General features: G+C 58.1%; 1 protein-coding gene across 3 annotated transcripts in view; it reads left to right on the top strand.

Moving 5' to 3' along the window:
* Positions 1-27,187, top strand: part of HERC3 (HECT and RLD domain containing E3 ubiquitin protein ligase 3) — a 91,880-nt gene that overhangs the window by 12,248 nt on the left and 52,445 nt on the right. For all 3 annotated transcript variants that reach the window (XR_008630141.1, XR_008630142.1, XM_055137691.1), the window contains exons 2-5: positions 4,079-4,332; positions 21,234-21,393; positions 25,005-25,081; positions 26,295-26,516. Coding sequence is in view for 1 of the 3 variants with exons in the window: in XM_055137691.1 (XP_054993666.1) it covers positions 4,107-4,332; positions 21,234-21,393; positions 25,005-25,081; positions 26,295-26,516 (685 nt within the window). In the remaining 2 variants the exon portion in view is untranslated. The remainder of the gene's footprint in view (positions 1-4,078; positions 4,333-21,233; positions 21,394-25,004; positions 25,082-26,294; positions 26,517-27,187) is intronic.

Here is a 27,187-nt window from a genome sequence, read left to right on the forward strand (position 1 = left end):
TGGGGCTCTACAGGGGTGCACTCGGGTCCTGGTGCTCACACAGGGGCTACAGTGCTCACAGCTTGCCCGTCAGGGTTTTGCTTCCTGGCGCTGGAGTTTGCACTTTGTCTCCACTGTGAAGCTCACAGGGGTGGCGCCGCTTTCTGGGGACTCCCCGGGGCTGTGACTCCGGGCCCGGAGAGACAGCAGAGTTGCCAGGGTTGATCACGCTCAGCATTTGAGCCCGAGACCGTGTGCCGGCAGGGCGGGTGTTCGCAGCCCTGGCACTGGCCCCTGGGTCCCCGCCGACGCCCGGCTGTGGACGTGTGGACAATTCTCTGCCCTTCCCAGCGCAGTGAGATTGCGTGGTGGAGGCTGCTCAGCCGGCTGAGGAATTCCCGGGCTCTCCCGAAACACACGCTCTGCTCCGGTTCATGTGCTCACTGGCGAGGCGGGAGGGCTGCCCCCTCTCCACGCCCTGGGCGACCCTGTGCTGGCAGAGTCGAACCCGGCTCGTGGATGTGAGGGTGGGAGAGAGCTGGGAAGGGCTGCTTCCTGCACGAGGGGGAATCGGTTCTTCAGGGTTGGAGCCCGCGGCACGCATTCAAGCAGAAGTCACAAAGTGCCCGCACTCGATGTGGCACGTGCGGTGCAGTGACCTCCAGGCGGAGCCGTGGGACCAGAGAGCTCAGTGGTCGGAAGCCCCGGTCAGGGCAGAGCAGGGACAGGGAGCTGCAGGCTGACTGGCCAGGATGACGCCCACAGGCGCCCGGCCGGGAGGAAGTGAATCTTGGCTCGGCTCTAGAAGGACACGGACCCCTGGCCTCTGTCTGACGGGCGGGAGCAGCCGGTGCTGAGGAGGGGGCGGGGCGGGGGCGGGACCCTCACTGCACGCACAGCCTCTGTGCAAGCAGCGTGGAGACTCCCGGGACGCAGGACTGACCGTGATCCGGCAACTCTGTCCCTGGCTGTCTATCCCAGGAACACACACACACATGCACGCACGCACACGCGCACACACATACACACATACACTCTCACACACATACACACACACACTCTCTCACACATACACACTCTCACACATACACACACACTCTTACACACATATACACACACACACACTCACACACATACACACACGCACACACACACACTTTCACACACATATACTCACACACACTCACACATACACACACACACTTTCACACACATATACACACACACACTCACACACACTCATACACACACATGCACACACATACACACATGCACACACGCACACTCTCACACACATATACACACACTCACACACACACTCTCTCACACACATACACACACACACACTCTCTCTCTCTCTCTCTCTCACACACACACACACACACGCGTGCGCGCGCACGCGGTGTTAAACATGCCTGCATGTATTGCAGTTCTATTCCAGGTCTGGAGACAGCCCGTGTCCAGAAACAGATGTGTGGAGAAAGAAATTGTGGCTGAGTCCCTGCAGGTGACTCCGAAAGGTGAAGCTTCCCCAGTGCCGCTCACCATGAGTCACCCCCCCACCCCCACCCTCACCCCCCACCCCCCGTCCCCCGTCCCCTCCACATGGTTCCAGACGTGAAAGAAAAAGGGGCGAGGGGGGAGAGAGGGGGAGAGATGGAAGGAGAGGAAGAAGCAGGGACACTGGGTTATATACACGATGGAGGACGGTCCCACTCTCGGGAAAGCTGAGCTCTTCACTGTGACATGACCAGGAGTAGAGGCTGCAGCCGCGCATAGTAGGGCGGCAGGAGAAAGACAGCTGACGGATGTGCCTAGCCGATGAGAACAGAAGCCGAGGGGAGGAGAAACACAGATGGCAGTGAAGCAGGGGGGGCTTGGGGAGGGGAGAGGATGGGAAGGGACCCAGGGACAGTGGTGGAGGAATTTTGGCTCTCTAGTGGCAGATGTGGTGAACACACAACAGTGTGTGTGCCTGTACCTCAGGCATGATTACAAGTGCAATTGTTTGCCATATTATCTCAATAGTAATATAATTTTTATTTTTCTTTTATTTTTTGTTGAATCACCGTGGGATAGACCATCACAAAGCTATCCATGATTGGGTTTTAGTTATACAGTGTTCCAACACCCGTCCCTTCACCAGAGAACACCCCCTCCCCCAACTGCAACCTACCTCTGTCAGGCATTTTTCTCTCTCTCCTTTTGTGCATTACGGTTTGCAGTACTGGTACTGAGAGGTCATTGTGTTTGTTCAGGGCGTTCAGTACTTTTACTGGGAAGGTACAGCTGGCAAAGCTTTTTTTTTAACTGGGTGGCAGCTCTGGGGTGTGGATGTGACTGCCGAGGCCTCTGGAAGTACAGGGAAGTTGGGTGGAGGTAGCCCACCCTGACCCCAAGAAAGCCTGAGGTCCCCATCACAAAACCCATATACCCAAACTTTCAGAAGATTAATACCTAAAAGAAAAATGAAGTGCAGCCAAAAAATAAATAAATAAATAAAACCTGCTTTTTGCAGAATTGTGATGCATTAGGAACTAGGTTATCAGGGTGTTTGCAGGATACCCTCTTTTCTGTTTGTAGGGGACTGACTTTTTCTATCAGGTGGGCCATGAGAACTCGCTCTGCTGGCCTTTGGTATGGCCTGCCTTCAGTTTTGGCACTGCCAGTTCTGGTATTGTCGCTTTGTCTGACTTTTACTAATTTTTATGCATATTTAGATTCAAGGCAGAGCCTGGCAAGCTCCCTGTGGTGTATCCGATATGCCAAAATCAGCAACAATGACAGGTCTCGTTCCCCGGGCCCTGAAAGGGCCTCCAATTCTTGGGAAGGACGAGTAAGGAGAGGCTGCTAAAGTCTCAGGGCTGGGACCCATGGAGACGTTACTGGCGCCCGCTCGAGTGAGTCGATGAGCAACGGGATGACAGTGATACAGTGATGCAGTGAGGTCCGTCCTGAGATGGTGGGGTCAGGCTGGGGGTGTGGCCGCGCTTTTGGATGGTGGGATCGAGCTGCTGCGGGGGGCTCTGTCGGGCACAGGGCTGGCCCGCCCCCTCCCACCTACTTGTCTGCTCAGCCTTTTGTGGGTCCGAGAGTAACTGCGGCTTTTGATCTCTTTGGAGACTTGCTTGTGGGTCCCTGAGCAAAGCCAGTAAGTGAGTGTGTGTGGCTGAGCCGGGGGTGGCTCGTGGCTCCCGCAGACCCCACTGTGGGCGGCTTGATTTCCCAGGACTCTGGCTCCTGAGTTGCGGGGTCCACCCGAGGCTCAGCGGTGATTGGGGGGTCAGGAAGCCCGAGGGCGCCATCAGGCTGGCGCTCACCACCCGCGGGCCCTGGGGGACTGCGCGGCACAGCACCCTCGGGGCCCAGGGTGGGGCCAGGGCCGGGGCAGGGCTGTGCCGTGGTCAGCCTGGGCGTCTGGGCTGGCCGCAGCCATCCGCCCAGCACATGCCCCCACCCCGGGTCCCCCGATAGTCGGGCCCAGGGCCGTCTTCCTGAGCCCACCCCGCGCGGGCAGTGCCGCGTGCTGACTCTGCCGGGCCCGTGTCCGAGGGGCAGCCCTCCCACGGTCCCCTGGCCGCCACCGTCCTGCCGGAACCCCGCAGCCCGCGCCTTAGGTAGCGCGGGACATGCAAGAGGGCAGCCAGGAGGATATTCTAATTTCCCGTCTAGCATTTCCGTGTCAAGGCCCTGGGGTCGGGCTGCGGGTAGGCTGCACCCGGAGCCACCTGGCGCCAGGCCTTGGGCAGAGCAAGAGGCAAGGTCAGGGCAGGTTAGAGAGAACGGACGGGGCGGGTCTCTGCACTCCAGAGTCGCTGGCGTTTGCGCCAGCGCTGGGCATCGGACACATGCATCCAGGGGCCCAGCCTGGGGACTGCCTGGCAGGCCGCTGGCGCCAGCGTCGTGCCCAGCGCGCCCCACGCAGACAGGGTCAGATAGGCCCCGTGTGGGAACGTTCCGGAGCCTCCCGGACACCCTTGCGCTGTGCTGTGCCGCCTGGCGGCTCTCCGCCGCGTGGATTTGCTTCATCCGCGGCCGGCCGCGCGGGCGGAGGCTGGGCCGCCCTGTGGCCTGCGGTGACCTCTCTCTCTCCCCCCAGGCTACATGACGCCCTGACGCCGAGGACCATGCTATGCTGGGGGTACTGGTCTCTGGGCCAGCCCGGGATCGGCAGCAACCTGCAGGGCGTCGTGGCCGAGCCCCAGGTGTGCGGCTTCGTCTCGGACAGGAGCGTGAAGGAGGTGGCGTGCGGGGGGAACCACTCCGTGTTCCTGCTGGAGGACGGGGGCGTCTACACCTGCGGACTCAACACCAAGGGCCAGCTGGGCCACGAGCGGGAGGGAAACAAGCCAGGTGAGTGTTGGAGGGGCGGGGGAGAGCGCGCACGCGTGTGTGCTTGTGTGTGCGCACGTGCGTGTGCGTGTGCGTGTGCGTGTGCATGTGTGCCTGTGAGTGTGCATATATGTGCATGTGTGTGCATGTGTGCATGTATGTGAGCGTGCATGTATGTGCATGTGTGCACGTGTGCGTATGTGCACGTGTGTGCATGTGTGCATGCATGCATGCGGACATGTGTGCATGTGTTTGCATGTGCGTGTGCAATTGCGTGCTTGTGCATGTGTGCATGCGTGTGTGTGCGTGTGTGTTGTGTGCACGCACACATGTGTGTGATGGGGGTGGCGCTGAGCACTGCTGTGGTCCCCACTGCTTTGGCACCTGTGTTTCTAGTCCCCTAACTCCGTCTTTCGGATGAAAAGCGAGACCTTCTCTTTCTTTTTCTTTCTCTCGTTGTTTTCACGTGTGCCGTGGAGGGGGCTGACAGTGTCCTCCTCCTTAGAGAAGCAGACCCCTCCCCAGCCCTGCCGTGCTCCCCTCAGTGTGTGACCAGGTGATTCCCACTCAGACCCCGCCAGGAGCGGCTTCCCTTGTCACCCGGCCGCTTGTTTCCTGGAGCTGCTCTTGGCAGGCCTCTGGGCGGGGAAGGTGCTGTGCTGGTCTGAGCGAGAGGTGTGACACGGGGCGGGTGGGGGGGCCGGGGGCCGTGCCCGGGGACTTCCCCACGCAGGCGGCTTCTGGCTCTGAGGGGAAGAGCTGTTACTGCGTGCGGGCGCGTTTCTCCGGCCCAGGGAAGCCCCCGCCGGCCGCAGCGGGAGAGCCGGGCCCGGGGCGGCAGCTTCTGCCACTTGCTGGCGGGGGCTGTGCAGGCAGCGTGGGCGTGTCGTGGTCCCGCCCCGTGCAGTGAGGGAAGGGGGTCGCAGACCCCAGGAGCACGGGCAGAGCCGTACTCGCATCTCCCCGACTCTTGCCCTGCAGCCACGGGCCAGAAGGGGGCGCTGACTCGCTGCACGGACGGCGTTTCTGTTGATCATGTGGAAGCGGTGATAGCAGGAGCGGAAGGACGTGGAGGGTTGAAGAACGTGCTGGGGGGGGGGGGTAGCAGGTGGGCGTGGCTCCGCCTGGGAGGGAGGGAGCGGGGGGAGGGAAAGGACCGCAGTGTCGGGGTCCCCTGTGAGGGCGCCCGTGGCCCCCTGCGCCCACTGCGGGCAGGGAGAGAGGGCGGAGGGGGGGCTGGCGGGGGCGGAGCTCTGGGGGCTGCGGGGCCGCATCCTGCTTTGTGTAAGACGCGAGTGCAGCCCCGTTACTGGTTCACGAGCCTCCACGAAAGCCCTTCCGCTCTGTGCTTTACCAGTTCCCAAACTCAGAACCTCCCTGGCCCCAGCCCCCAGGGGGCTGCAGACTGCCGGTCAGAGCCCCCCCCCCCCCCGCCCTCTGACCCCTGGGGGGAGCCCCCTTCCTCCTGCCCAAAAGGGGAGCGTGAGCTGAGTCTGCATTCAGCTCCGGCAGCCGGGGTCTGCAGGGTGCTGTCTGCGCCTGGTTTCTTAGCTGGAGTTTCGGTGGGGGTGATGACTTGGGGGTCTCGCGCCCGTGGCCGGCGGGGTCTCATGCTGGGTGTTGGCCGGGCTGCGGCATGGCCTCTGCTGGGTGTTGGCCGGGCTGCTGTGTGGTCTCTGCTGGGTTCTCGCTGTCTCTGTCCCCTCCAACTCAAAGACCACACAGGGACCGCGGGGACAGCCAGCCCAGCCGGGGCCCTGAGCCCTTCCCGGCCCTCGTGATGTCTCCCCGGCCCAGCACACGGGGTGGTGAGGGGGCGTGTCGGGGGCTGCTGGGGGCCGTGGGGTGGTCTGCGATCCCAGCTCCGGGTCACGGCTTCCGCCGGGGGGCGGGGGGGGGCTCTGTGGCCTTCACACCCGAGACGCTAGGGCCAGGGCGGCTGCTTCAGGGGGCCGTTTGCAGGTCACCGGGGATCGGGCTAGACCCTCGCCGGCCCCAGTGGGCACAGAGCAGGGGACACGGGTCCGTTGTGGGGGCTCTGGCCCCTTGCGTGCCACCGAGCCACACTGAACATGGGCTCTGAGGATTAGATGAGCTGCTGCTTTGTGCTTTTGTCCCCTTGAGAGCATCCGGTCACTGGCTGAGCGTCCCTGCCTTTGCGTCTGTCTGTCGCCGTGCTGCCCTGTGTCTGCAGCTCCGTGTCACCGTGCCGAGGGGGCGTGGCAGGCCAGTAATGTCAGCCGGGGTAGGAGCCTCGCCAGGGACGCCCAGGGCCGAGAGACCCCCGACTCCCTGAAACGTTCCTCGAGGTCAGGGTACCAAAGGCCCCGAGAGCAACCCCCAGCTCTGGTCCAAAAATAACGTTGAGTCGAAACTGTTTTTGCGTATACAGCCGCCTCATCCGACTCCTCTCCCTGTCCTGCCCCCGCATCATGGTCTTAGCTTTATTTCCCCTCCAAAAAGAAAAAATCAGCAACAGTTTCCGTGCTGAGGGCATCTCGGGATTCTTGTTAGATTCGCCTCACCTGTGAGTGTGTGTCCACGTCCCCTCCCCTTTGGCTGCAGTGCCTTGTTGTGTGCATGCCTTCCCTGTAACAACAGCAGGCGCACAAACGTGACGGGCTTTTTTCTAAATAATTCTTTTAAGGCAAACGATTATCAGTGAATGTTAAGCAGGTGTGAAGTTGATTAAGCTAAAATTGAAACTGGTTTCACAGGAAAAATCATACAAAATTTATTTATTTATTTTTTTTGCTTTTTGGGTCACACCCGGGGATGCTCAGGGGTTACTCCTGGCTCTGCACTCAGGAATTACTCCTGGTGGTGCTCAGGGGACCATGTGGGATGCTGGGGATCGAACCCGGGTTGGCCGGGTGCAAGGCAAACACCCTACCCGCTGTGCTATCGCTCCAGCCCCAATAATACAAAATTTTTTACCTCTGTTTCCTGTGCTGCCTTGATCCCCCAGCCACGGCGCCGGTGGCCGTGCGGGTGGACATCTGGTTCCTCAGACTGGGCATTTTAGCCTAAGCTCGTCCCTTTGGTCCCCGGCTGCCTGCCTCTCCTCCCGTTGGGAGTGGCGCCGGGTCACTGCACAGCCCTCTCCCGCTGTGGGAAGCGGGGGGGGGGGGGGGGGGGCTTTGCTTGAACGTGACTGTGCAGGTTTAAGAATCCTGCATTAGGTGGGGCTGGAGCCATAGCACAGCGGGGAGGGCGTTTGCCTTGCACGGGGCCGACCCGGGTTCGATCCCCAGCATCCCAAAGGGCCCCCCAAGCACCGCCAGGGGTAAGTCCTGAGTGCATGAGCCAGGAGTAACCCTTGAGCATCGCCAGGTGTGACCCAAAAAGACAAAAACAAACAAACCCTGCACTAGCCTCAGCGGGAAGCTCCTCAGCGGCGCCCCCTTGTGCCCCTGCAGCCGCTGCCCGCCTCTGCCGGCTCCTCCCTGTCGCTCTCCTCCCCGCAGGCCCTGCAGTGTCCCGCTCTGGAGTCAGTCGGTCTCCACACGGTGCCCCCTGCTGGTGACTGAGACTAGGGCCTAGTTCCCGGGGCCTCTGTTGGCCTCCAGGGAGCCCTGTGGCCAGCACGGCAGCCTCTAGCCTTCGCCGTGGGGACTCCTTCTTGCCCCCGGCAAGCTGGGCCGGAAGGAATTAGGGCCCTTCTCGGCGCCGCCCCCCCCCCCCCCGCTGTGTGGTAGGAGCAGCCCCTCAGCAGTGCCCCCCCCCCAGGCCCTTTCCTGAGGACGCCTGAGGACAAGGGTCAGTGGGGTGGGGGTGGGGGAGGGGGAGGCTTGCTGGTGCTGCGGCCAGAATCCCGGGGCTGCGGCAGCTGGTCCGTCCCTCTCTTGTCAGCGGAACTCTCGGTGCCCGTGAGGAGAGCACTTCATAGGAGTGTTCCTGCTTACTCAGCCATTAAGCTGATTGAATTGGGCATGAGCTCCATGTTACTTTTTTTTAAATTCAGAATGTTGGTTTTATTTTAATATTATTATTTTAGTTACTATTTTACGGCAGAGCCTGGCAAGCTCCCCGTGGCGTATTCGATATGCCAAAAGCAGTAACAGCAAACCTCACGATGGAGATGTGACTGGTGCCCGCTCGAGCAGATCGATGAGCAACGGGATGACAGTGACAGTGACAGTGATTATTTTTTAATCGCCGTGAGATAGTTACAGATCTTTCCTGTTTGAGTTTCAGTCATACAATGATCAGTCACCCATCCCTCCACCAGTGCCCATTCCCCTCCACCAAGGTCCCCGGCATCCCCCGCCCTCCCACCCCTCCCCCTGCCTCTACTGCAGACAGTCTCCCCGTACTCTCTTTTGTATGGCTTGTCATGAATAGCATAAGAGGCCGCACGGCCACCAGAGTGGCTGCATGCTCCTGGAATTCTAAAATTTTAGCTAATTAGGGTCTGGAGAAATCTCTGCGGCGAGCTACTTGGTTCTGAGAGTCTTTGGGTGTCTCTGGGTCATGGCTGTTAAGGAGCTTAAATAGCCGCCAGCGGCAGATTGTGGGCGTGACCTGCAGGGTCCCGTGGGGACGGGGGGATGAGAAGGACCGACCCGTCCCCTGTCCGTCGAGGCCTGGAGTTTGCCATCACTGAACCTGCACTCCTCACTGGGTTCTGGAAGTTGGCCACCGCTGGGATTCTTAGGGGGCAGGTGGAGGGACGACGCCTGCCCCCGTCTGAGAAGGGCGCCCTGACTCAGAGCACTGTGTGGAGCGAAGGAGCACTGTCTCCACCCTGTCCGTCCCGGAGGGGAGGCTGTGTGGGTCGCCCACGGCGGTGCTGACTTCCGCCTTCTAACCGTGCCGGCTTTGAGGCCCCACAGAGAGTGATTTCCTCAGGGTCTGAGTCTGTGGCAGGAGAGAGCTCACGTGGTCCAGACAAGGGGCGGTTCGGGAGATCGTGTCCGAGCTCAGCGCTGGACACTTTTAGTCCGTCCATCCGTCTGTCCGTCCTTAGTTCTGGGCAGTGACCGTGGGTGGTTTTGACTGCTTGTCCGAGCTCGGGAACTGTCATTCTCATACCCCCACGATGGCCGAAATGTTTCCAGATTTATTGGTCCCCATTGGGTCAAGTGGCGCTCTGCGGTTTGGGGGTGCAGACTGTATCTCTCTGAGTAGACGCCCGTGGAGGGCGTGCAGTGCTGAACTCTCCGGAAAGCCCCTAACAATCAGACCATCTTCCATCCGCATTGACCAGATTATCTTTTCTCACTTGAGACATGCATCGGATTCCCGTTGTCTGTATTTGATAGAACTGCAGTTCGGACGGAGTGGCTTGAAAGTGCCTCGTGAGGGCTTGTCCCTGGGAGCCAGGCTTTCTGGGGGGACCCAACCTTCCCGCGAGTGGCTCTGTGACTCTGGAGGTGGTGTTTGACCTCTCTGTGCTCCTTCCTTTCTTGCTTCCATGCCACAGTTTTGGGCCACACTTGCAGTGCTTGTGGCTACTCCTGAGGGCTTGTTTAGGGGACGCTGTGGTCCGGGGGCTCCCCCCAGCCCTCCTCGGCCCCTTGATCCATCTCCCGAGCCCTTCCGTGTTCTGAGACACGAGCTTGGGCCGTAATAACTTCCACAGGTAGAACTGGTCTGAAGAGCTGGTGACTTGTTAAGAGCAATTTAGCAGGTGTTTGAAATCATTCCTGGCCTCAGTACTCGGCACAAACTATCATTGAATTAGTAGCAGTTGTACTAAGAGGTGGTGCTTTGTATTAATACATTTCATTACCATTTTTTGTTTGTTTTTTGGGTCACACCAGTGATGCTCAGGGGATTTTCCTGCCTCTGCACTCAGGAATTACTCCTGGCGGTGCTAGGGGGGACCATATGGGATGCTGGGGATCGAACCCGGATGGGCTGCGTGCCAGGCAAGCGCCTTACTTGCTCTACTATCTCCTACCCCACACCCCGTTACCAGTTTTTGATCGTACTTTCCCAACACATTAACAAATGAGTCATTTCCTTACACATCAACGTGTATAGATTGTGCATATGGTCTTCATCGGTTCCTTTAACACTGTAGGACGCGGTGAATGATACGCTGGTGTCCCCGAGAGAGATTTCATGCATCGTGCTCATTTTTACCTTTTGGTGGTAAAGGGTGGGATTTTATTTTCAATTCCCTGTGATCCTTTCTCAGGAATACTTTGCGTAGATTGGTCACCTTAATAAAGACTGACTCTGCATTTGGACACGCACGTAGGCGTGTCCTTTCCACGCCTTAGCTCATTCCCCCCCAAGGGGAAGATTGCGAAGCCAAAGACAGAACCTGGGTGTGTTCTGGCCGGCGCGGGGGGCCGGCTGTTCCTCAGACCTGAGGGTGGTGTGACAAGCCCCCAGGTGAGTGAGGGTCTGCCACGGGCAGAGCCAAGGGCGGCCGGCTGCGGCTGAGCCCAGGTGGTCCCACTTGCTTCTGTCGCCCTCTGTTTCCGGCGGGCGCCTCCCCAGAGTGCTCAGGGGGCTCCAGGCTCCGCTTGGCCAGCCGTGCTGGGGGCTGCAGGCTCGGGGGGGGGGGGGGGGAGGCTGAGCGTCTCCGCGTGCCCGCTCGCTCCCTGCGCCGGGTTGTGTTGGCGGGGGCGGGTCTTTGCGGGAGACCTGCCGTGGGCCGTGGAGTGAGCCTGTGCCGCTGTCCTGGGCAGCCAGGCCCGGCCCGGTCCGTCAGGATGTTGACGGCTGCAGCTCGCAGGACCGACGGCCTCGGGCTGTGCGCGGTGAGCAAACGCCTCCAAGCAGAAGACCGCCCCGGCCGTGACGGCGCTGGGTCCCGGTGGGCGCGGCAACCCCAGGCACCCGGCAGCTTCCGTTCCTGCCGCAGCATCTGGGGTCGTCGGCTTCCCCCTGGCACTCTGCTCCCGGGCGCCGCAGACCCCGGCCCGGCCTCACACCTGCAGAGTCACTCCCGGGAAAGGGTCTTTCCTGCCCCTTCAGAGCGAGGGCACCGGCCCCCGGCAGCCCCGGACAGGGCCTTCTCCGCTGTCCCCCGGCTGGTCTCGTCCCGTCCCTGCCCTGCACTCTTGGGCGTGGCCAGTGAGGGAAGGGAGAACTGTCTGACGGGCGCGGAGGCCTCGAACCCTGGCGCCACGTGGCCGCCTGAGCACCGCCAGGGGCACCCACGGGGCCCTGAGCACTGCAGAGAGGACTCCAGTGGTCCCCAGTGACCGCCCTGGGGCCTAGCGTGGGTTTCTGAGACCCTCGGGGCCCCCTGAGCACTGCTGGTGAGGCTCCCCCGCCCCCACCAGAGAAAGAAACGGTTCCCAGGTGCCACCGTCCCAGGCCGGGGCCTCCAGTGTAAGGACGGGCGGTGGCGGAGGGCACGACACGCGGGGGCGGGCGTGGGTCCCGGCGCCTTCAGGCGTGACCTGGGGACTCTCCCTCGGGGCGAGGCTGTGCCGCTCTCGTGAGCTCCCCCCGCACGTGCAGTGACCTCAGCCCGGGCTGGCGTGTGTGTGTCCCCTGGCTGCTCAGTGACGTGCTTCTCAAGGCTCGTGCCCCTCAGTGCTCAGGGCCCGGTGGCCAGAGCGGCCGGCACACAGCGCCGGGGCCTGTCGCGGAGACGGAGCAGGCCTCGCGGTGTCCCTGCCGGCTCTGCTGTGCTCGGGACCCCGGGAGGCCGCTGGCGTCAGAGCAGGAGGACGGGGACAGCGCGTGGAGGGACGACCCTGCCCTGGAGCACGGGAGAGGGAGGGGGGGAGGTCGCCGCTCGAGATGCTTCCCGGGCTGGGAACAGACTGGGCACGTCCCCCAGGGGAGGGGGGCGTCTGCTGGGGCCTCTGCAATGGTTTCAGAGAGACCGCAGGGGGGACAGGGCTGGCTGAGGCCGCCTTTCCCGGGAGGGGCCACCGGCCCGCCACCTCAGGCTGGTAAAACCCTGGGCAGGCGCAGACCCTTAAGCACAGCCTTCCCGGGCCTCCCGCCTGCCAGCCCCCACCTTCCCGCAGACGCAGGGTTGGAGGAGGGGGAGATCTCTGTGCCGCGGTGATTGACACCTTCCCGCGCTCCTGCTTCATTCTCTGCGGGTGCCGTGGGCGTGTTTAGAGGCAGCCGCGGGGGATGGGCGTGGGCTGGCGTGGGCTGGCGTGGGCTGGCCTGTGGGCCCCCTGCAGGTCTGCACCTGCGTCCCCGAGGCTGGGCCCAGAGTGGGAGCTCTGCCACAGGAGTCCCGGCCTGTGGTGCCCACTCGCTGCCTCCCCCCTCCCCGCGCTGGTGGCTTCCTCCCTCGACATCTTGCTGGCTATCGCAGTGGACTCCCAGCTTCCACAGGAGTGAGATTCCTGGACCCCCCCCCCCCCCGAGTCCCAGCGGCCTCTGCCTGCCAGCTGTCGGGGGAGGGGGCGGGGGGGTGTTGTTTCTGCAGTGGTGGAGAAGCTCGAAGGCTCCGTCTCTCTTTACTTTTATTTTGTGGTTGTGTTTTTGGGCCACATCGGCGGCACTCGGGGGTGACCTGTGTCTCTGCACTCAGGAATCACTCCTGGCGATGCTCAGGGGACGACGGGACACGGGGCATCCACTCGCTTGGCTGCGTGCAGGGCAAACGCCCAGCCCGCGGTGCTGTCGCCCCAGCTTCTCCTCTCTTCAGTCACACCAGTGAGAACTTCAGTTAGACAAACAGAACCCAGACACCCCGTTTCCTACTCCGAAGAGGCTTGTGTCACCGTGTCAAAGGAATGACCCTCCCACTGGCCTGGAGTCGGCCTGGGTTGTGTGGAAAGTGGGTTGATCGGTGGTGTTGGCCGAGGTGCAAGACCCCTCATGGTGTGGGCGGACAGAGGCTGCCGGGGGCACGGCGTCAGAGGGCAGCTGCCGTCTGTCTGTCCTCCAGAGGGCAGGAGGGCTGAGGGCCGCCAGCCAGGAGGAGGAGGACACAACGGGGAAGAGGAGAGAGAGCAAAGCCCCCCCCCCACTCCCCTCCCCGTGCTCGGAACCCGACACACGCTCGCCCGCCGCGCCTCATCTCTGGCCCGCAGGGTGAAGGTTTTGGGAGGCTGGGCACTCACTCGTTGGGGCAGGCAGTGTGTGATCGGCCCGCGCAGCCGAAGGGGGCCTCAGTAGAGGTTCCCCCTGCCTCCAGGGATCGGCCGCCACTGAACAGCAGAGATGAGCACAGAGCACAGAGCACAGAGGTGAGCACAGCTGAGGGGGAGCGTGCAGGGGGAGCTACGCATTTGGGGTTTTTTAAAAGGCAGTTTGGAACAAAGGCAGTTTATGGGCTTTGTTGGTATTTTAAAATGTGGAAGAAAAATAATGTTATTTAAAAAATATGGGTCTGTGCCTCAGCAGCCGAAATCTCCACATCCCACAGTCGCATCAAGCTCCCGGCCGGACCCACTGCTGGGACGGGCCACGTCCAGGAATCAACCTGATGAAAAACTCAAGTGGGTTTTGTGACTGGAATCTCCAGACTTTCACGGGGTCAGGGATGGGCTACCTCCCCCCACCCCCCTGTACTTCTGGCAGTCATGCACACACCCCCAAATGCCACCCAGCTAAAAATTTAACTCCAGCTGTATCACCCTCTTGTAAATTTTGGACTTCTTGGAGTGTGCAGCCGCAGACACCTCAAACTCTGCAGCACTGATACACCAGGAGGTGCACACCAGATCGGACGGGATGCAATGTGGAAGGCATCCGATCTTGGTTAACAGAACAACACAGGAGGCTTCAGCTGTAGGAACACCCTAGTGATCTCCGGTGCAAGGGCTTTGTAGCTCCACAGTGAGATACACAATCTTCACTAACTTTCTTCTGAGGAAAGATTTTTATTTTGTCGTTCTTTTAGCAGATTATAACAGGCAATATAAAACAAGTTACTGAGGGCCTGTCCCGGGGGCAGGCTTAAGGGGGAGCTGGGGAAACTGGAGATAACGGTGGTGGGATTGGGGTTGGGGCACTGAATGTCTGTAACAAATTGTCACGGACGACTTTTTTTTTTTTTTGCTTTTTGGGTCACACCCAGTGATGCTCAGGGGTTACTCCTGGCTCTGCACTCAGGACTTACTCCTGGCGGTGCTTGGGGGACCATATGGGATGCCGGGGATCGAACCCGGGTCGGCCGCGTGCAAGGCAAACGCCCTACCCGCTGTGCTATTGCTCCAGCCCCACGGACGACTTTGTAAACCGCCGTGTTTATGTAAGGTGTAAGGGGAAAATGAGAAAACATGTACAGCTCAGGGTTTCTAGTCCCAGGCTGGAGGCAGTCGGACTTCATGTCTTTCCCACTTCGTGCAGCCGGACAGCCTGGAGCAGAGTGTCGAGAGCAAATGCCCGGAGGCTGGCAAGCGAGTAGTGGCAGGCTGGTCGGGAAGGGAAGCGAGGATGCTACTAAGTGCCACAGAACCGGCTTTGCTGTCTTCTGCCCCTCGTGCTGTGGGGCCCTGGCAGGAGCTGCCGTTGGTGTCGTGGGGTCAGAGGGCTGAACGGGGGCCAGGACCCCACGCCACTTGGGGAGACGGCAGGGGAGGAGCAGTTGCAGCAGACACTCCATCCATGCATTGCACCCCGTGTGTGTGTGTGTGTTTGTGTGTGTGTGTGTGTGTGTGTGTGTGTCCCGCATCCCAGCGCCTGGGGGAATGGAAGTCTCGAGTAGGCTGCACGCAAGTCCCAGGCTTGCTGCACGTGGCACGCGTTGTCCACGGAGCACTGCAAAGGCCTTGAGGGCAAACACAGTCCCGCTAGCGCCCTGCAGAAGCCCTCAGTGACACCCGGAGACCCGGAAGGGCTTGTACCAAGGCTCGGGGCACAGCCCACCGATCCTCAGCGTGTGAAATCCCAGAAGTCCCTGGGGATGGCGCAGTGAGCAGGTGCCAGTCGTAGCGTGGCGTAGAACTTGGGTTGCCTGAGAGGAACCTGAGAGCAGTGGGTGCACCTGTCTTATCCCACGGCAGCCGGAACGCTCAGAAAACACCCGGGAATTCTCCGGGAAGAAACAGGCTGTCAGAACGAAACGCTTACACGTGGTCCATTAGCCATCGACGGAAATGACAGAAGGATCAGTGACGCCCCAGGCCCAGATGGTACGAATAACAAGGATTAAAAAGACGGGGGAGGGGCTGGAGCGACAGCACAGCGGGTAGGGCATTTGCCTTGCACGCGGCCGACCCGGGTTCGAATCCCAGCATCCCATATGGTCCCCTGAGCTCAGCCAGGGGTAATTCCTGAGTGCAGAGCCAGGAATGACCCCTGTGCATCGCCGGGTGTGACCCAAAAAGAAAAAAAAAAAGATGGGGGGAAAATAGGATTTCAGGGAACTGTGCAGCCTTCACGTTACTGGAGCCCCAGTAAAACAGTGTGATGCCAAAAATACGAATGATGGAAAAGGTCTAGATTTCACAAGCTAAAAACTAGCCTGACCCCCCCCCCCCAAGTTCATATCCAGACATATTATAACCAAATTTCTGAAAACTAAAAACAAACAAAATACTTAAATAGAAATGGCCAGCCAACCAAAGGTGACATTTCTCTTCCTAATGCCAAAATGGAACAAGTTTCCCTCACCTTTCAGGATGAAGAGATTAATCATTAAAAAAAAAATCACACTCTGTCTTGGTGGGGAAAAATATTAGCTTTGAGCTTACAGGAAGCTTGTTTCAGCAGCACATGTTCTAAAACCTGGGCAGTACAGAGAGTAGCATGGCCCCTGCTCAAGGATGGCAGGCACAGTCATGGCGTGTTACACACACACACACACACACACATGCACACACTGGGAGGGTTTATCAGAAGGTAGAAGGGAAAGGGGAGGAGACTCAGACAGGGAGGGACAGTGCAGGACGAGGTTAGAAGTCTCCCGTGTTTCACGGACGCAAACAGGAGGGTCGAATACCCACCCCTGTGCGTTCACTGTAGCTGAAAGGAAGCTTCTCGCACGCACCGTCTGCACACGGTTCTTCACCGCGTCTCTAAGCTCTAAACTCCGGGCAGGCCTGCCGGAGCTTCTCTTAAACTGATGGAAGTTTGAGTTGTGTGCCACGGCCTACAGACAAGGCCGAATTCCTTTATAAAGATGACCTCTGCGGGATGGTCACTTGCAGGCGGACGTCGTGTTATAGAACTGACCCCCACTTGGGAGTAGCCCAGACTGTGCCACACTCTGAGCGATGGAAATAACGAGGAGGGTAAGAATGTGACTTAGGAACCGAAATTTTGAATGAGGGGGCAGGGGGTGAGGAGGAGAGACTCGGGTGACTTTGTGGGGCCTGTGGAAGGGCAGTGAGGCCCCGGGGAATCCCCCCCGGCCTGACTCACGTCAGATTCCCTTCTGCTCAGGAGTCTTTGCCATGCCCAGCCTTCATGGAGAGTGCTCAGTGGGCACTGTGGAACCAGGCGTGGAGGAGGAGTCACGGGGCGGCAGGGCAGAGCAGCAGCTTCCCTCCTCAGGCTGTGTTTCTGTCGCGAGCGGAAAGGGACTCTCACAGAGTGCTCGGGGAAGCACAGAGCGGAGGCGGCAGAGTGATGAGAGCTCAGTCCTCCTTGTTATACAGGCTTCTCTGAGGCTTATAATACATGCAATAGAGCAACGTACATTGGGTTTTGGCCCACAGCTGAGTCTGGGCCCAGGGCTTGCCCCTGCACTCGGGCAGGCTTTCTGCAGTGCTGGGGCTGAGATGGCTGGCCGCGGGCAGAGTAAGTGCCGGCCCTGTGGAGCCTATTTTCGTTGGTTAGAAATGTGGCAGCGGGCTGGGAGTTGGCTCAGAGCCCCAGACAGTGACCTGGCGGGAGGTCCGGCCTCAGCCCCGGCACCCTGGGCCTCACTCAGCAGCAGACCAGCGGGTCCCCCAAGGAGCACCAGGGGGGCCCGGAAACCAGAGGGAACGTTTAGTGCACTCGCCCCCAGCGTGCGCCTTCTGCCCAGCTGCTCGCAGGGGTAGGTGCAGGTTGGGGGTCTCCTTCCCGTCCGCACGGACAATGCGGAAGAGTCCATCCTCCGTTCTCCATAACCGGGCCGTTCACTCAAGTTCTTTTTACTGATTTAAAACACTTTCACGGGGGGGGGGGGCTGGAGTGATAGCACAGCGGGGAGGGCGTTTGCCTTGCACGCGGCCGACCCGGGTTCGATTCCCAGCATCCCATATGGTCCCCTGAGCACCGCCAGGGGTGATTCCTGAGTGCAGAGCCGGGAGTAACCCCTGTGCATTGCCCGGTGTGACCCAAAAAGCAATAAATAAATACATAAATAAAATAAAAAGCCGCTTTCACACGCAGACGCACAGTGCAGCCTAGTGGTCACGGAGGGTGCTGAAGCCTGCATTCCTTCTCGGCACGACCGCACACTCACGGTGCCACCGCTGGGCCAGACGTGGTCCCTTCTCGGGCCTTGGGTCGCCTTTGCCTCGCAGGGTCCCTGTCAGGGATAATACAGGCACCGTCACCTAATTCCTAGCTTATGGCACCCTTCCCTGTAGCCGCCCTTTGAGGCTTAATGCTACATTTCCTGTGACTAAATGAGACATTGATCAGGAGCTTGACAAATGCCTGAGAAAATGATGCGCTCAAGAGTGAAGTGGATGTGCTGGAGATAGAACAGTGGGTTCGGCCCTCGCTTTACACACGGCCGTCCCGGCTTGGTCCCTGGGCCCACGGGGAGTGACCCCGGAGCACGGAGCCAGCAGTAAGCCCTGAGCACTGCCCAGGGAGATTCCGAAAGGGAACAAAACAAAAACTAAGAAAGCGAAGTGGCAGGAGTCCTGCTGTGTGAGCTCGGCTGGACTGCGGGCTCGTGTCTCTGCGGGGTGGACACTCTGGGCTCTCTGAGGCCCACACGGTCGTGTGGCCTGTCCCCGGGAGATGACAGGACAGGCGTGGACGCTGCTTCCCAGCTGCCCGTGCCCGTTTGCCTGTGCTGTAACGGCCGTGAATGATGGTGGTTTATTTTTTTTTCTTTTTGGGTCACACCTGGCGATACACAGGGGTCACTCCTGGCTCTGCACTCAGGAATTACCCCTGGTCGAGTTCAAGGGACCATATGGGAAGCTGGGAATCGAACCCAGGTTGGCTGTGTGCAAGGCAAACGCCCTCCCCGCTGTGCTATCACTCCGGCCCCAGTGATGGTTTTTTAATGCATGTAGGATGATGTTACGAGTGTCCAAGTGGCCCTGGGCAGAAGGGAAGGTCCCCCAGCGCTGCAGGAGGCAGGAGCCCCGTCTGCCCTCTGACCTGAGCTCATCTGAGTTAACAGCATTTGTAAAGACCTTCTCAGACTTGGAAGTGTTGCTCCGGGCGGATTAGAGACAAAATAGACTTCTGTCCTCAGAAAAATGCCAAATATTTCTCTCGTGTGTTTAATTACTTTAACGCGTGGGTTGAGGCTCTGTCATGATCTGCAAAGTAAAGTATAGAGTCTTGACAGAATGAATCAGAGAGAGCCGCGTGTGGAAATGTGCACCGCGGCCTCCGTGCTGCCAACCGGGGCGGTGTTCTGTGGCCCCGTGAATGGAGTCGCTCCCCTCGGCCGCGTGTGGGGGGGCAGCTCAGCCCCCGCCGAGCAAGTGAGTGGGTTTGTGGTGTTTTTTTTTTTTTGACTAGAAGAAATAATTTGGACTTGGTTAACCAACTTGGACTGCACGTTTTGTTATGGTAGCGATCACAGTTCCGTGTGTTTTTTTTTTTTTGTTTGTTTTTTAGTTGCTTTATTTGATGGGACTGGAATTGGTTTTCCAAGAGCTTGTCCAGGCTGCGTCTACGATGCAGTCACCAGCTACTCAAGTCAAGGGGATGGCAGGTCTTACGTCAAGGAAACAGTCGGTCACAGAGAGAGGGTTCTGTCGGCGCCGTGTAAGGCTGTGATTTCCAGGCTGGGAAAACAGATTTCCCAGTGGTTGATGAAAAGGAGTGAGATGTTGGGGGCTGGTCAGGGACAGGCCTGTCGTAGCTGGGAGGTCAGGCCCAGATGAGGAGGGCCTGGGAGGAAATCTGCCGTCGAGTGTCGAGTGCTTGGCACTGTTCTCCCGCCCCTCCGTACGTTGCGTTCGCAGTTGGTGGGTATAAAATTCTGTTATTTTCCCTCAGAGTTGGGAAGCAAGGGGTTTTAGTGTCTGAAGTTTTCAAGATTGGGTCTGGGAAATCCAGTGCCATTCTGAGCCTTGTTCTGTGTATAAAATCTTTTCCTTTCTAGGAACCTTCAGAGTCTTTTCCGTGTACTGAAATTTCAAGACGACAGACCCTGTTGATCGGTTGTTCTGGGAACGTACTGTTCCCTTCACTCATCATGTTCGTGTTCCTGTGTAGGGATGAGCTATTCGTGCCTAGTGAAGTTCACCTCTAGAAGTGATAAGTGTTGTTTTATTATTTGAAATTGTTTTATTACCTTAAATTATTTTTGTTTTATACTGTGTTTCTTCTTTCTTTTGTGTCCCCGTGCCTTCTCTCTTCAGAGCTCTTTATTTTCCAGCCAGGGAACCTCTTGGGAGAGTGCTCTGGTTTCTCTTTTTCCACTTTGGCTTTCGGGCCACGCCCACTGGCCCAGCGGTGTTCAGGGCCGTTACTCCTGGCGGGACTCGGGGGACCTTAGGGGACGCTGGGGACCCAGCCGGGGTCCCCACACCCAAGGCAAGTGTTTTCCCCCCTCCTCATCCCCCACCCCCGCCTTTTGTGTTTCGTCCTGCCGGGCAGTGATGGGCAGTACTGCCAGCTCTGGGCTGGGTCCCCCTTGTGCCTTCCTTGTGCCAGCGCACGCCCACAGCCCCCGGGCCATCTCTCCCACCTTCCTCCTTCTCTTTTTTGCTCTTCGCCTTTCTGTTCTGCTCTGCAGCTTTTCAATCCTGCTTTGGATGGTTTTTATTTTAAACTTATGCCTCTGCCTTCTCATTTCCCAAGGTAACTTTTTGTCTCCTGGACGTGTGAATGCCCCTTACCTATGCCTCTGACAGTGGCTTTGGTTAGACCTTCTGGCGCCTGCACAATCAATTTCCCAGGGTTCCTTTTCTTCCGTTCTGCGCTTCTTCTTACCTCTTTGGGTGTTTGTTCCATGACACGTGTCCTGACTCTTGACCAGAGTCTCCTGATACAGAGGAGGTGAGTGAAGCTACAAGGCACGCCACAGGGAGAAGCAGGACCCGGGCCCGCAGATGCCAGTGCTTTTGTTTTCTTGGGGCCAGTTTTCCCGGCCAGAAATACTCTTGTCCGCTGCCGGGATCCACGAGATTGAGCCTGGAACTGCGGGGACGGTGGTGGCTCGCTCCGGGGCTGAGAGGGGATGCTGTGTTTTCGTTCGTGTCCCTGCGTGTCTCGTTGTTCCCAGCTAAACCCCGGTCGTCACGGCCTTCCCGCCTGTCTTTGGGTCCCCTTGGTCCAGCAGCTCCGGAAGATGAACCTGCAGGTCCTTCCTTCCTGCGGAGGCCCCAGCACCCACTGAGGACGTGTTTGGGGGGCATGGGTGCTGCAGGCGTGCGTGCCCTCGCTGAGGTCGTGATGAGACCGGCTCCCGAGTGGTCCCATCAGCAGCTCACACTCCGGCACCTCGGGGGAGGCCCCGCGGTGTAGGGAGCCATTTTACAAGCCCGGCTCTCATCCTCTAGTCAAGTGGAGGCTTACTTGGGATTCCTGTAACAAGGTCACCACTGCTGACCTTACTGATCTTATCAGTTCGCCATTCCCCTCTCACTAGCCAACGCCCATGCCTGATCTGCCCAAAGCCCATGCCTGATCTGCATTTTACTATTGTTCCTATGGGGGTCCAACCATGCATACCGCCCCCTCCCACCAAGAGGTATAAGTATTGTAACTGCTGTGAATAAACTCTCTCTCCTCTTCCTTCTGACTCTGCGTCTCTTCGTTTGGTTACATCCCCTCCTTAGCCCCACGAAGGGTCCTCCCTGCGGGACAGGATGATGCCCGCAGAGGGGACCCCACACCGAGGGGCCAGGGGTGGAACTGGCCGCCCCTCCTCCTGTGCGGTTCCTCTTACCGGGCTTGGTCTCTTCCAGAGCGAATCGGAGCCTTGGCGGATGAGCACATCGTCCATGTGGCCTGCGGCGAGTCCCACAGTCTCGCCCTCAGTGACCGGGGACAGCTCTTCTCCTGGGGTGCGGGGAGCGACGGCCAGCTTGGGCTCGTGACCATTGAGGACTCGGTGGCGGTGCCCAGGTAAGCGGCCCCCAGGAAGGGGGCCCCACGTCAGCCGTAGCGAGGCGCCTCCCGGCCTCTGTCCCTTCAGCCTCGGCCTTTCCTTTGTGTCGTGCCCGGCCCTGTTCTGTGGGTTCATCACTCAGGGTGCTGGGGTCAGCGTAGAGCACCTGCCTGGCTCGTGTGGGTCTGGGGTGTGAGCCTTGGCACCACACACACACACACACACACACACACACACACACACGCACACACACGCACACACGTGACAGATCATCGTGAACAGAAGTATCTGCCTCTAGCTCAGAAATGCGAGTTGCTCGAGCAGTGCGATAAAGGTTTGAGGAGGGGGAAAAAGCCCCCGCATTCTGGGCTTGTTTCCGACTGGGAGTCGCAAGCCTGACTCAGAGACTCAAGCCTTTCCGGTTAGAACTGGCAGACTGGCCTCTAAGGAGGACAACTCGCCGTCCGCACTGTGAGAAGCTCTAATAGGGAGAAAATGCTCATGTGTCCACACGGCAATACTAGGGGCCAGAGTGATAGCACAGCGGGGAGGGCGTTTGCCTTGCACGCGGCCGACCCGGGTTCGATCCCCGGCATCCCATATGGTTGCACCGCCAGGAGTAATTCCTGAGTGCAAAGCCAGGAGTAACCCCTGAGCTTCGCTGGGTGTGACCCAAAAAGCAAAAAAAAAAAAAAAAAAAAACACGGCAATACTAGTACAATGGTTTTGAGCCTCTCGAAGAGTTACCTGATCCCAAATCTCAGATGATTCATCGACATGGATCTGCCGGGTGCTTAGAAACATCCGCGACTCTGCAGGCGCCTTCTGGGGGACTTTGGGGGCGATGGCCAGCGTGTGTAAGGTTCGCCCCAACAGAGGGCTGCCAGGGGGCAGCCCGAGTCCCTCCCCGTGTGTGTCCAGGGCTCTTTTCTCTTCAGTCAAAGACAGAGTGGGGGGAGAAGGAACACGAGGCAAGGTCCATTTGATTCACGCCCAATTCATTGTTAATTTGTTGTTGCTAAATATGTGGACACGCGGGGCCGGAGCGATAGCACAGTGGGTAGGGCGTTTGCCTTGCATGCGGCCGACCCGGGTTCGATCCCCGGCATCCCATATGGTCCCCCAAGCACCGCCAGGAGTAATTCCTGAGTGCAAAGCCAGGAGTAACCCCTGAGCATCGCTGGGTGTGACCCAAAAAGAAAAAAAAATAACAATAAAATAAAAAAATATAAATATGTGGACACAAGTGAAAATGCACCATCTTGGCAAAGCGATGCATGAACCGTATAAGAAGATAACCCCTCCTGGTCCATTTGAATTTGCCCTGTGAAGACAGTAACAGCATAACATGAGAGAAATCCACACATGCCAGTTATGCCGCTAAAGAGTCCAGAGTGCCTGGGGGTCAGCAGGTCACGGGCTGGCCCTCCACCTGGCTGACCACGGTCTTGCCCCCAGCAACACATCTGGTCCTCGGAGCCCACCAGAGTGACCAAAACAAAACCCAAAATATGTGTGATTTTCTTGATATATATAAAACATGCACCTGAGAATTTCAGCCCTCACTAATAATAAAAATATTTTCCTTTAGAAAAATAGGAGAAAGTATAGGATATAGGAGAAACCATGTTTTATAAGCCTTTAATGTGCTGTTACTGCAAAGATAGAGCGAGTAAATATCCTACTTACTCTTGTGTTTGAGGGGATGGAGTTGGCATTGGGGAGGGTGTTCGGGCATTAAATTCAGGGCCTCATCACACATTTGAGGTATATGTGCTTGCTGAGTCAAATTCCTGACACCAATAAATATCTTTCTTAATGAGGAGAATGTTTTTCTGAAGTAGGGGACAAGACTAAGAATTTTACTCACTATTCGTCAGTCTGATTCAATAATGAATTTGGATTCCTGGCCAGTGGAATAAATTCAGAAATAGTATTAGCAGATAGTAAAGACCAGAATGAAATAAACACTTTTTTCCCCTGGTACTTTTAGAAAGGATATAATCGCAATATAGAAAATGTCCCCATACTGCAAATTACAGAAATAAGAGTTACTAAGATACTTTTAGAAATAAAATTGTGCCATGGGTAATAGTGACTTTCCCCCCTTTAAATAAAGGTAGTATTTTGGAGATCTGAGTGGAAGAAGCTGGGTAGGAAAAAGGACTGTGACTGCACAAAATGTCTCAGACCTGATCCCTCGGGCATGCTCCAATTTAATAAAGGATTTGGGGGCTGAAAACATATGCAGGGGTGGGCGCTTGCCTTGCACAAGGCTTACCTAGGTTTGATTTCTGACACCACGTAAGGTCCCTTGGGCAGAGCCAGGAGTGTTTCCTGTGCACAGATCAGAGCCAGGAGTGACCCCTCAACACAGAACCAGCAGTAACCCCCGAGTACAGAGCTAGGTAGTCAGCTCTGAGCAATGGGCCCAGTAAGTCTGAGTGTGACCCACCCCAAAAACGTGTTTGTATGTACTACTTAGTGTGCAAAACTTGGGTACCAGTCCAAGGAACTATTGGTCTGAGTGGATTAAGTGAGAAGGTTACTGTTGTGGGGCGCCTTCGTTCAGTGTTTGAGTTAGCCGGATTGTAGGGATGGGAGGTGAGTGGCAGTGGGTTAGGTCCCCGGGGAGAGGAAAGCTTAGCGGAGCAGAGCCAGCATCTTCGTAGGGTTTTGTCTCGGGACAGCGGTGGCAGTTCCGTGAGCCTCCGCAGGTAACGAATTCTGTAGAAAAGACGGACCAGGAGGAAATACACCTGGAGAAACGGGCGGGCGCGGTGGGCTGTGTCGAGGCCGGTGTCCTGATTGCGGTGTTTTACGGTGGTTTCGCAGTGCCCCTGCTGGGGGAAGTCAGGCAGAGGACCCAGGGCACTCGACTATTTTTCGTAATTGCACGTGATTTTGTAAAGTCTAAAAGCAGTTGGGCTATGTTCGGTGCAAGCACACATAGGGACTGACTCCCATAAAACAAAGCACTGAGAAGTGCTAGGCCTGTTTTAAATCGTCTCCCGCCCCACGGGACCTGTGCTTTCCGAGAGGTTCTTCTGCGGGTGCGTCTTTCTGACTCCTTTGTCCCCACGGCGGACACAGAGCGGAGAGGAGGGCGCCCGCCCGCTTGCAAACGCTAACCCGGCAGCAGCCCTGCCAAGGAGACTCCACTCGGCTGAGCAGCCCTAAGCACCTTCCGGCTGCCTTTTCCTTTACTTCACAGCACAGCCCCGAGAGCTAGGCAGGGCCTCAGCTTCCCCCCAGGGAGCAAAGATGCCAGCTCTGGAAAGTCGTCGGACAGTCTTCCTTCTGTGTGCTCAGTCGCAAAGGCATTGCCTGCACTGTTTTCATTGGGGTGAGGTGCACACACAATAGTCACCACCTTAGCCCTGTTAAGATCCGTGGACCCTGGGGCTGGAGCGATAGCACAGCGGGGAGGGCGTTTGCCTTGCATGTGGCCGACCCGGGTTCGATTCCCAGCATCCCATATGGTCCCCTGAGCACTGCCAGGAGTAATTCCTGAGTGTAGAACCAGGAGTAACCCCTGTGCATCGCTGGGTGTGACCCAAAAAAGCAAAAAGCAAAAAAAAAAATCCGTGGACCCTCTTCTGAAAAATCCTTTTCTGTTCTGTTTCAGGTTAATACAAAAGCTGAACCAGCAGACAATATTGCAAGTTTCCTGCGGCAACTGGCATTGCTTAGCTCTTGCAGCTGGTAATGTAGACATTAAACTCTACAATCATATTATACTTATCTGGAAACTCTGTCTCAGCTGTTTCGTGTGATGCTACGGAGTGGGAAACCTTTAACTCCCGGGTTACCCACACTCCCACCGCCCGCCCGCCGAACAGCTGATACTCGCTGGGGTGCCATGACGAAGCAGCGATCAGCTGCTGTCTGAGGTTTCAGAGGGCAAGGTGTGCAGGAAGCAGGGTTTGCCCCGTGCTCTCAAACTTACAGAAAATGAATTTTCTTAGTCATGGCCTGCTCTCAAGCTTCATCCTATTGTTAAGCTTCCAGATAAATGAAAAAGGAGCCCGGGACCCCTAAGCCAGTAATGCTGTGCTCTGGGACAGAGTTGGGTTTTTGTTTTATTTTTTAATTTTATTTTTATAAAGTTGTTCACGATAGTTCACTACAGTTAATGTTCAAACACCAATCCCACCACCGTGCACCTTCCTACCACCACGATAGGAAAGTGTGTGAAGATTGTTGTATTTCATCCTGGAGCCACTGATGTAAGAGATAACAAGCCTGTGTGTTAAACCCAGACCAATGTGTGCTACTAGGGGTACATCAGTGGCTGGAGTCCGAGGTCGTATAATGTCACTCTAGGATGTTCTGTGTCGCTCTCTTCCAGGACGCTTATTTCATAGTCTCTGGGTCTTGGCTGTTGATGAGATTGTATGGCACCAGGGGCAGTTTGCGGGTGTGACTGCCAAGCTCCTGGAAAACTGGGGAGCCGGGGGGAGGAGGCCCAGTCCCACTCCTAGTGGGGTTGGAGATCTCGTCACGGGTCCCGCACACCTGGGTTCCTCTGCGGGTGGAACAGAGTTTGACGCAGCATCTGTGAGCTCGCAGCCGCACGTGCAGGCCGCTAGGAGCCCATCAGTCATGGCAGGGAGTCTCGGGCCTCAGAATCTCGGTGTGGTGACAGCTAGTTTGGTTTGCCTGGGGGCTCTCAGCCTGGTTGTGTTCAGAACCGGGTCGAGTTCACGCCTGGCTTTTCTCTGCATAGATGCTAACAGCCTTTGAAGGATGCAGGGCAGTCGGGGGCCCGGGGTGTGGGGGTCTTCCGGAGGTGGGTGTCCCGGGAGGGGGGCGTTGGGGCGTGTGCAGGTGGGTGGCGAGACTGCCCAGTCCGATTCCTTGGGGAGTGGCACTCGGACCGTTCCCGGCGTCACCAGTCCCCTTCCTCTGCTTGCAGATGGCCAGTTCTTCACGTGGGGCCGCAACAGCCATGGGCAACTCGGCCTGGGCAAGGAGTTCCCGTCGCAGGCCAGCCCGCAGCGGGTGCGGTCCCTGGAGGGCATCCCGCTGGCCCAGGTGGCGGCCGGCGGCGCGCACAGCTTCGCCCTCTCTCTCTCCGGGGCCGTCTTCGGCTGGGGCATGAACAACGCCGGGCAGCTGGGCCTCAGCGATGACGAAGGTGGGTGGCCGCGTCTCCCGGCTCCTCGGTGCCCAGCCGGAACCACACGGCCGCTCCCCTGCTCCCTGCAGGCCCCGCTGGGGTGCGGGCACAGAGCTGGGGTGTGTCCAGGGGTGTGTCCAGGAGCATGCCCCGGGCCTTGCAGTCAGGGTTCCTGATGTGGGGGGGGACTCGGGAGGATGCTGGGCCTTGTGGGAAATGAGACCCGGGGCCGTGCAGGGGTGCTCAGCCAGGGTAGGGGTGGGGAGAGGCAGGGCCGGAGCACAGGGAGGAGGTGGAGGCCGTGCCGGGCGAGGGAAGGGTTCAGGGGGTCTCCGTTGCAGGAAGACATGGAGGGTTTTGAGGAGGAGGGGGATCTCCCTCGGGCCTGGTTTGGGGGCTCACGGACGGGGGCAGCTGGAGGCGGTGGGATGGCGGGCAGGTCTGGGCGGCCTTCGATGGTGGGCTGTTGTTTCTGCTCATGGTTGGATGTGTGGTTTGGAATCAGGAGGGGAAAAGCCGAATGGATAAAGTTGCTATTTGTGGAATGAGGAAGACTCTGTGTGTGTGTGTGTGTGTGTGTGTGTGTGTGTGTGTGTGTGTGTGTGTGTGTGTGCGCGCGCGCACAAAATTGGCAAGCGTTGGGGAACCATGAGTTAGGTTCTAGAGATCCCTGACAATGAGGTGTCTTT

The sequence above is a fragment of the Sorex araneus genome, chromosome 5 (assembly GCF_027595985.1).
Source record: "Sorex araneus isolate mSorAra2 chromosome 5, mSorAra2.pri, whole genome shotgun sequence".
In the NCBI taxonomy this organism is placed as follows: Eukaryota; Metazoa; Chordata; class Mammalia; order Eulipotyphla; family Soricidae; genus Sorex; species Sorex araneus.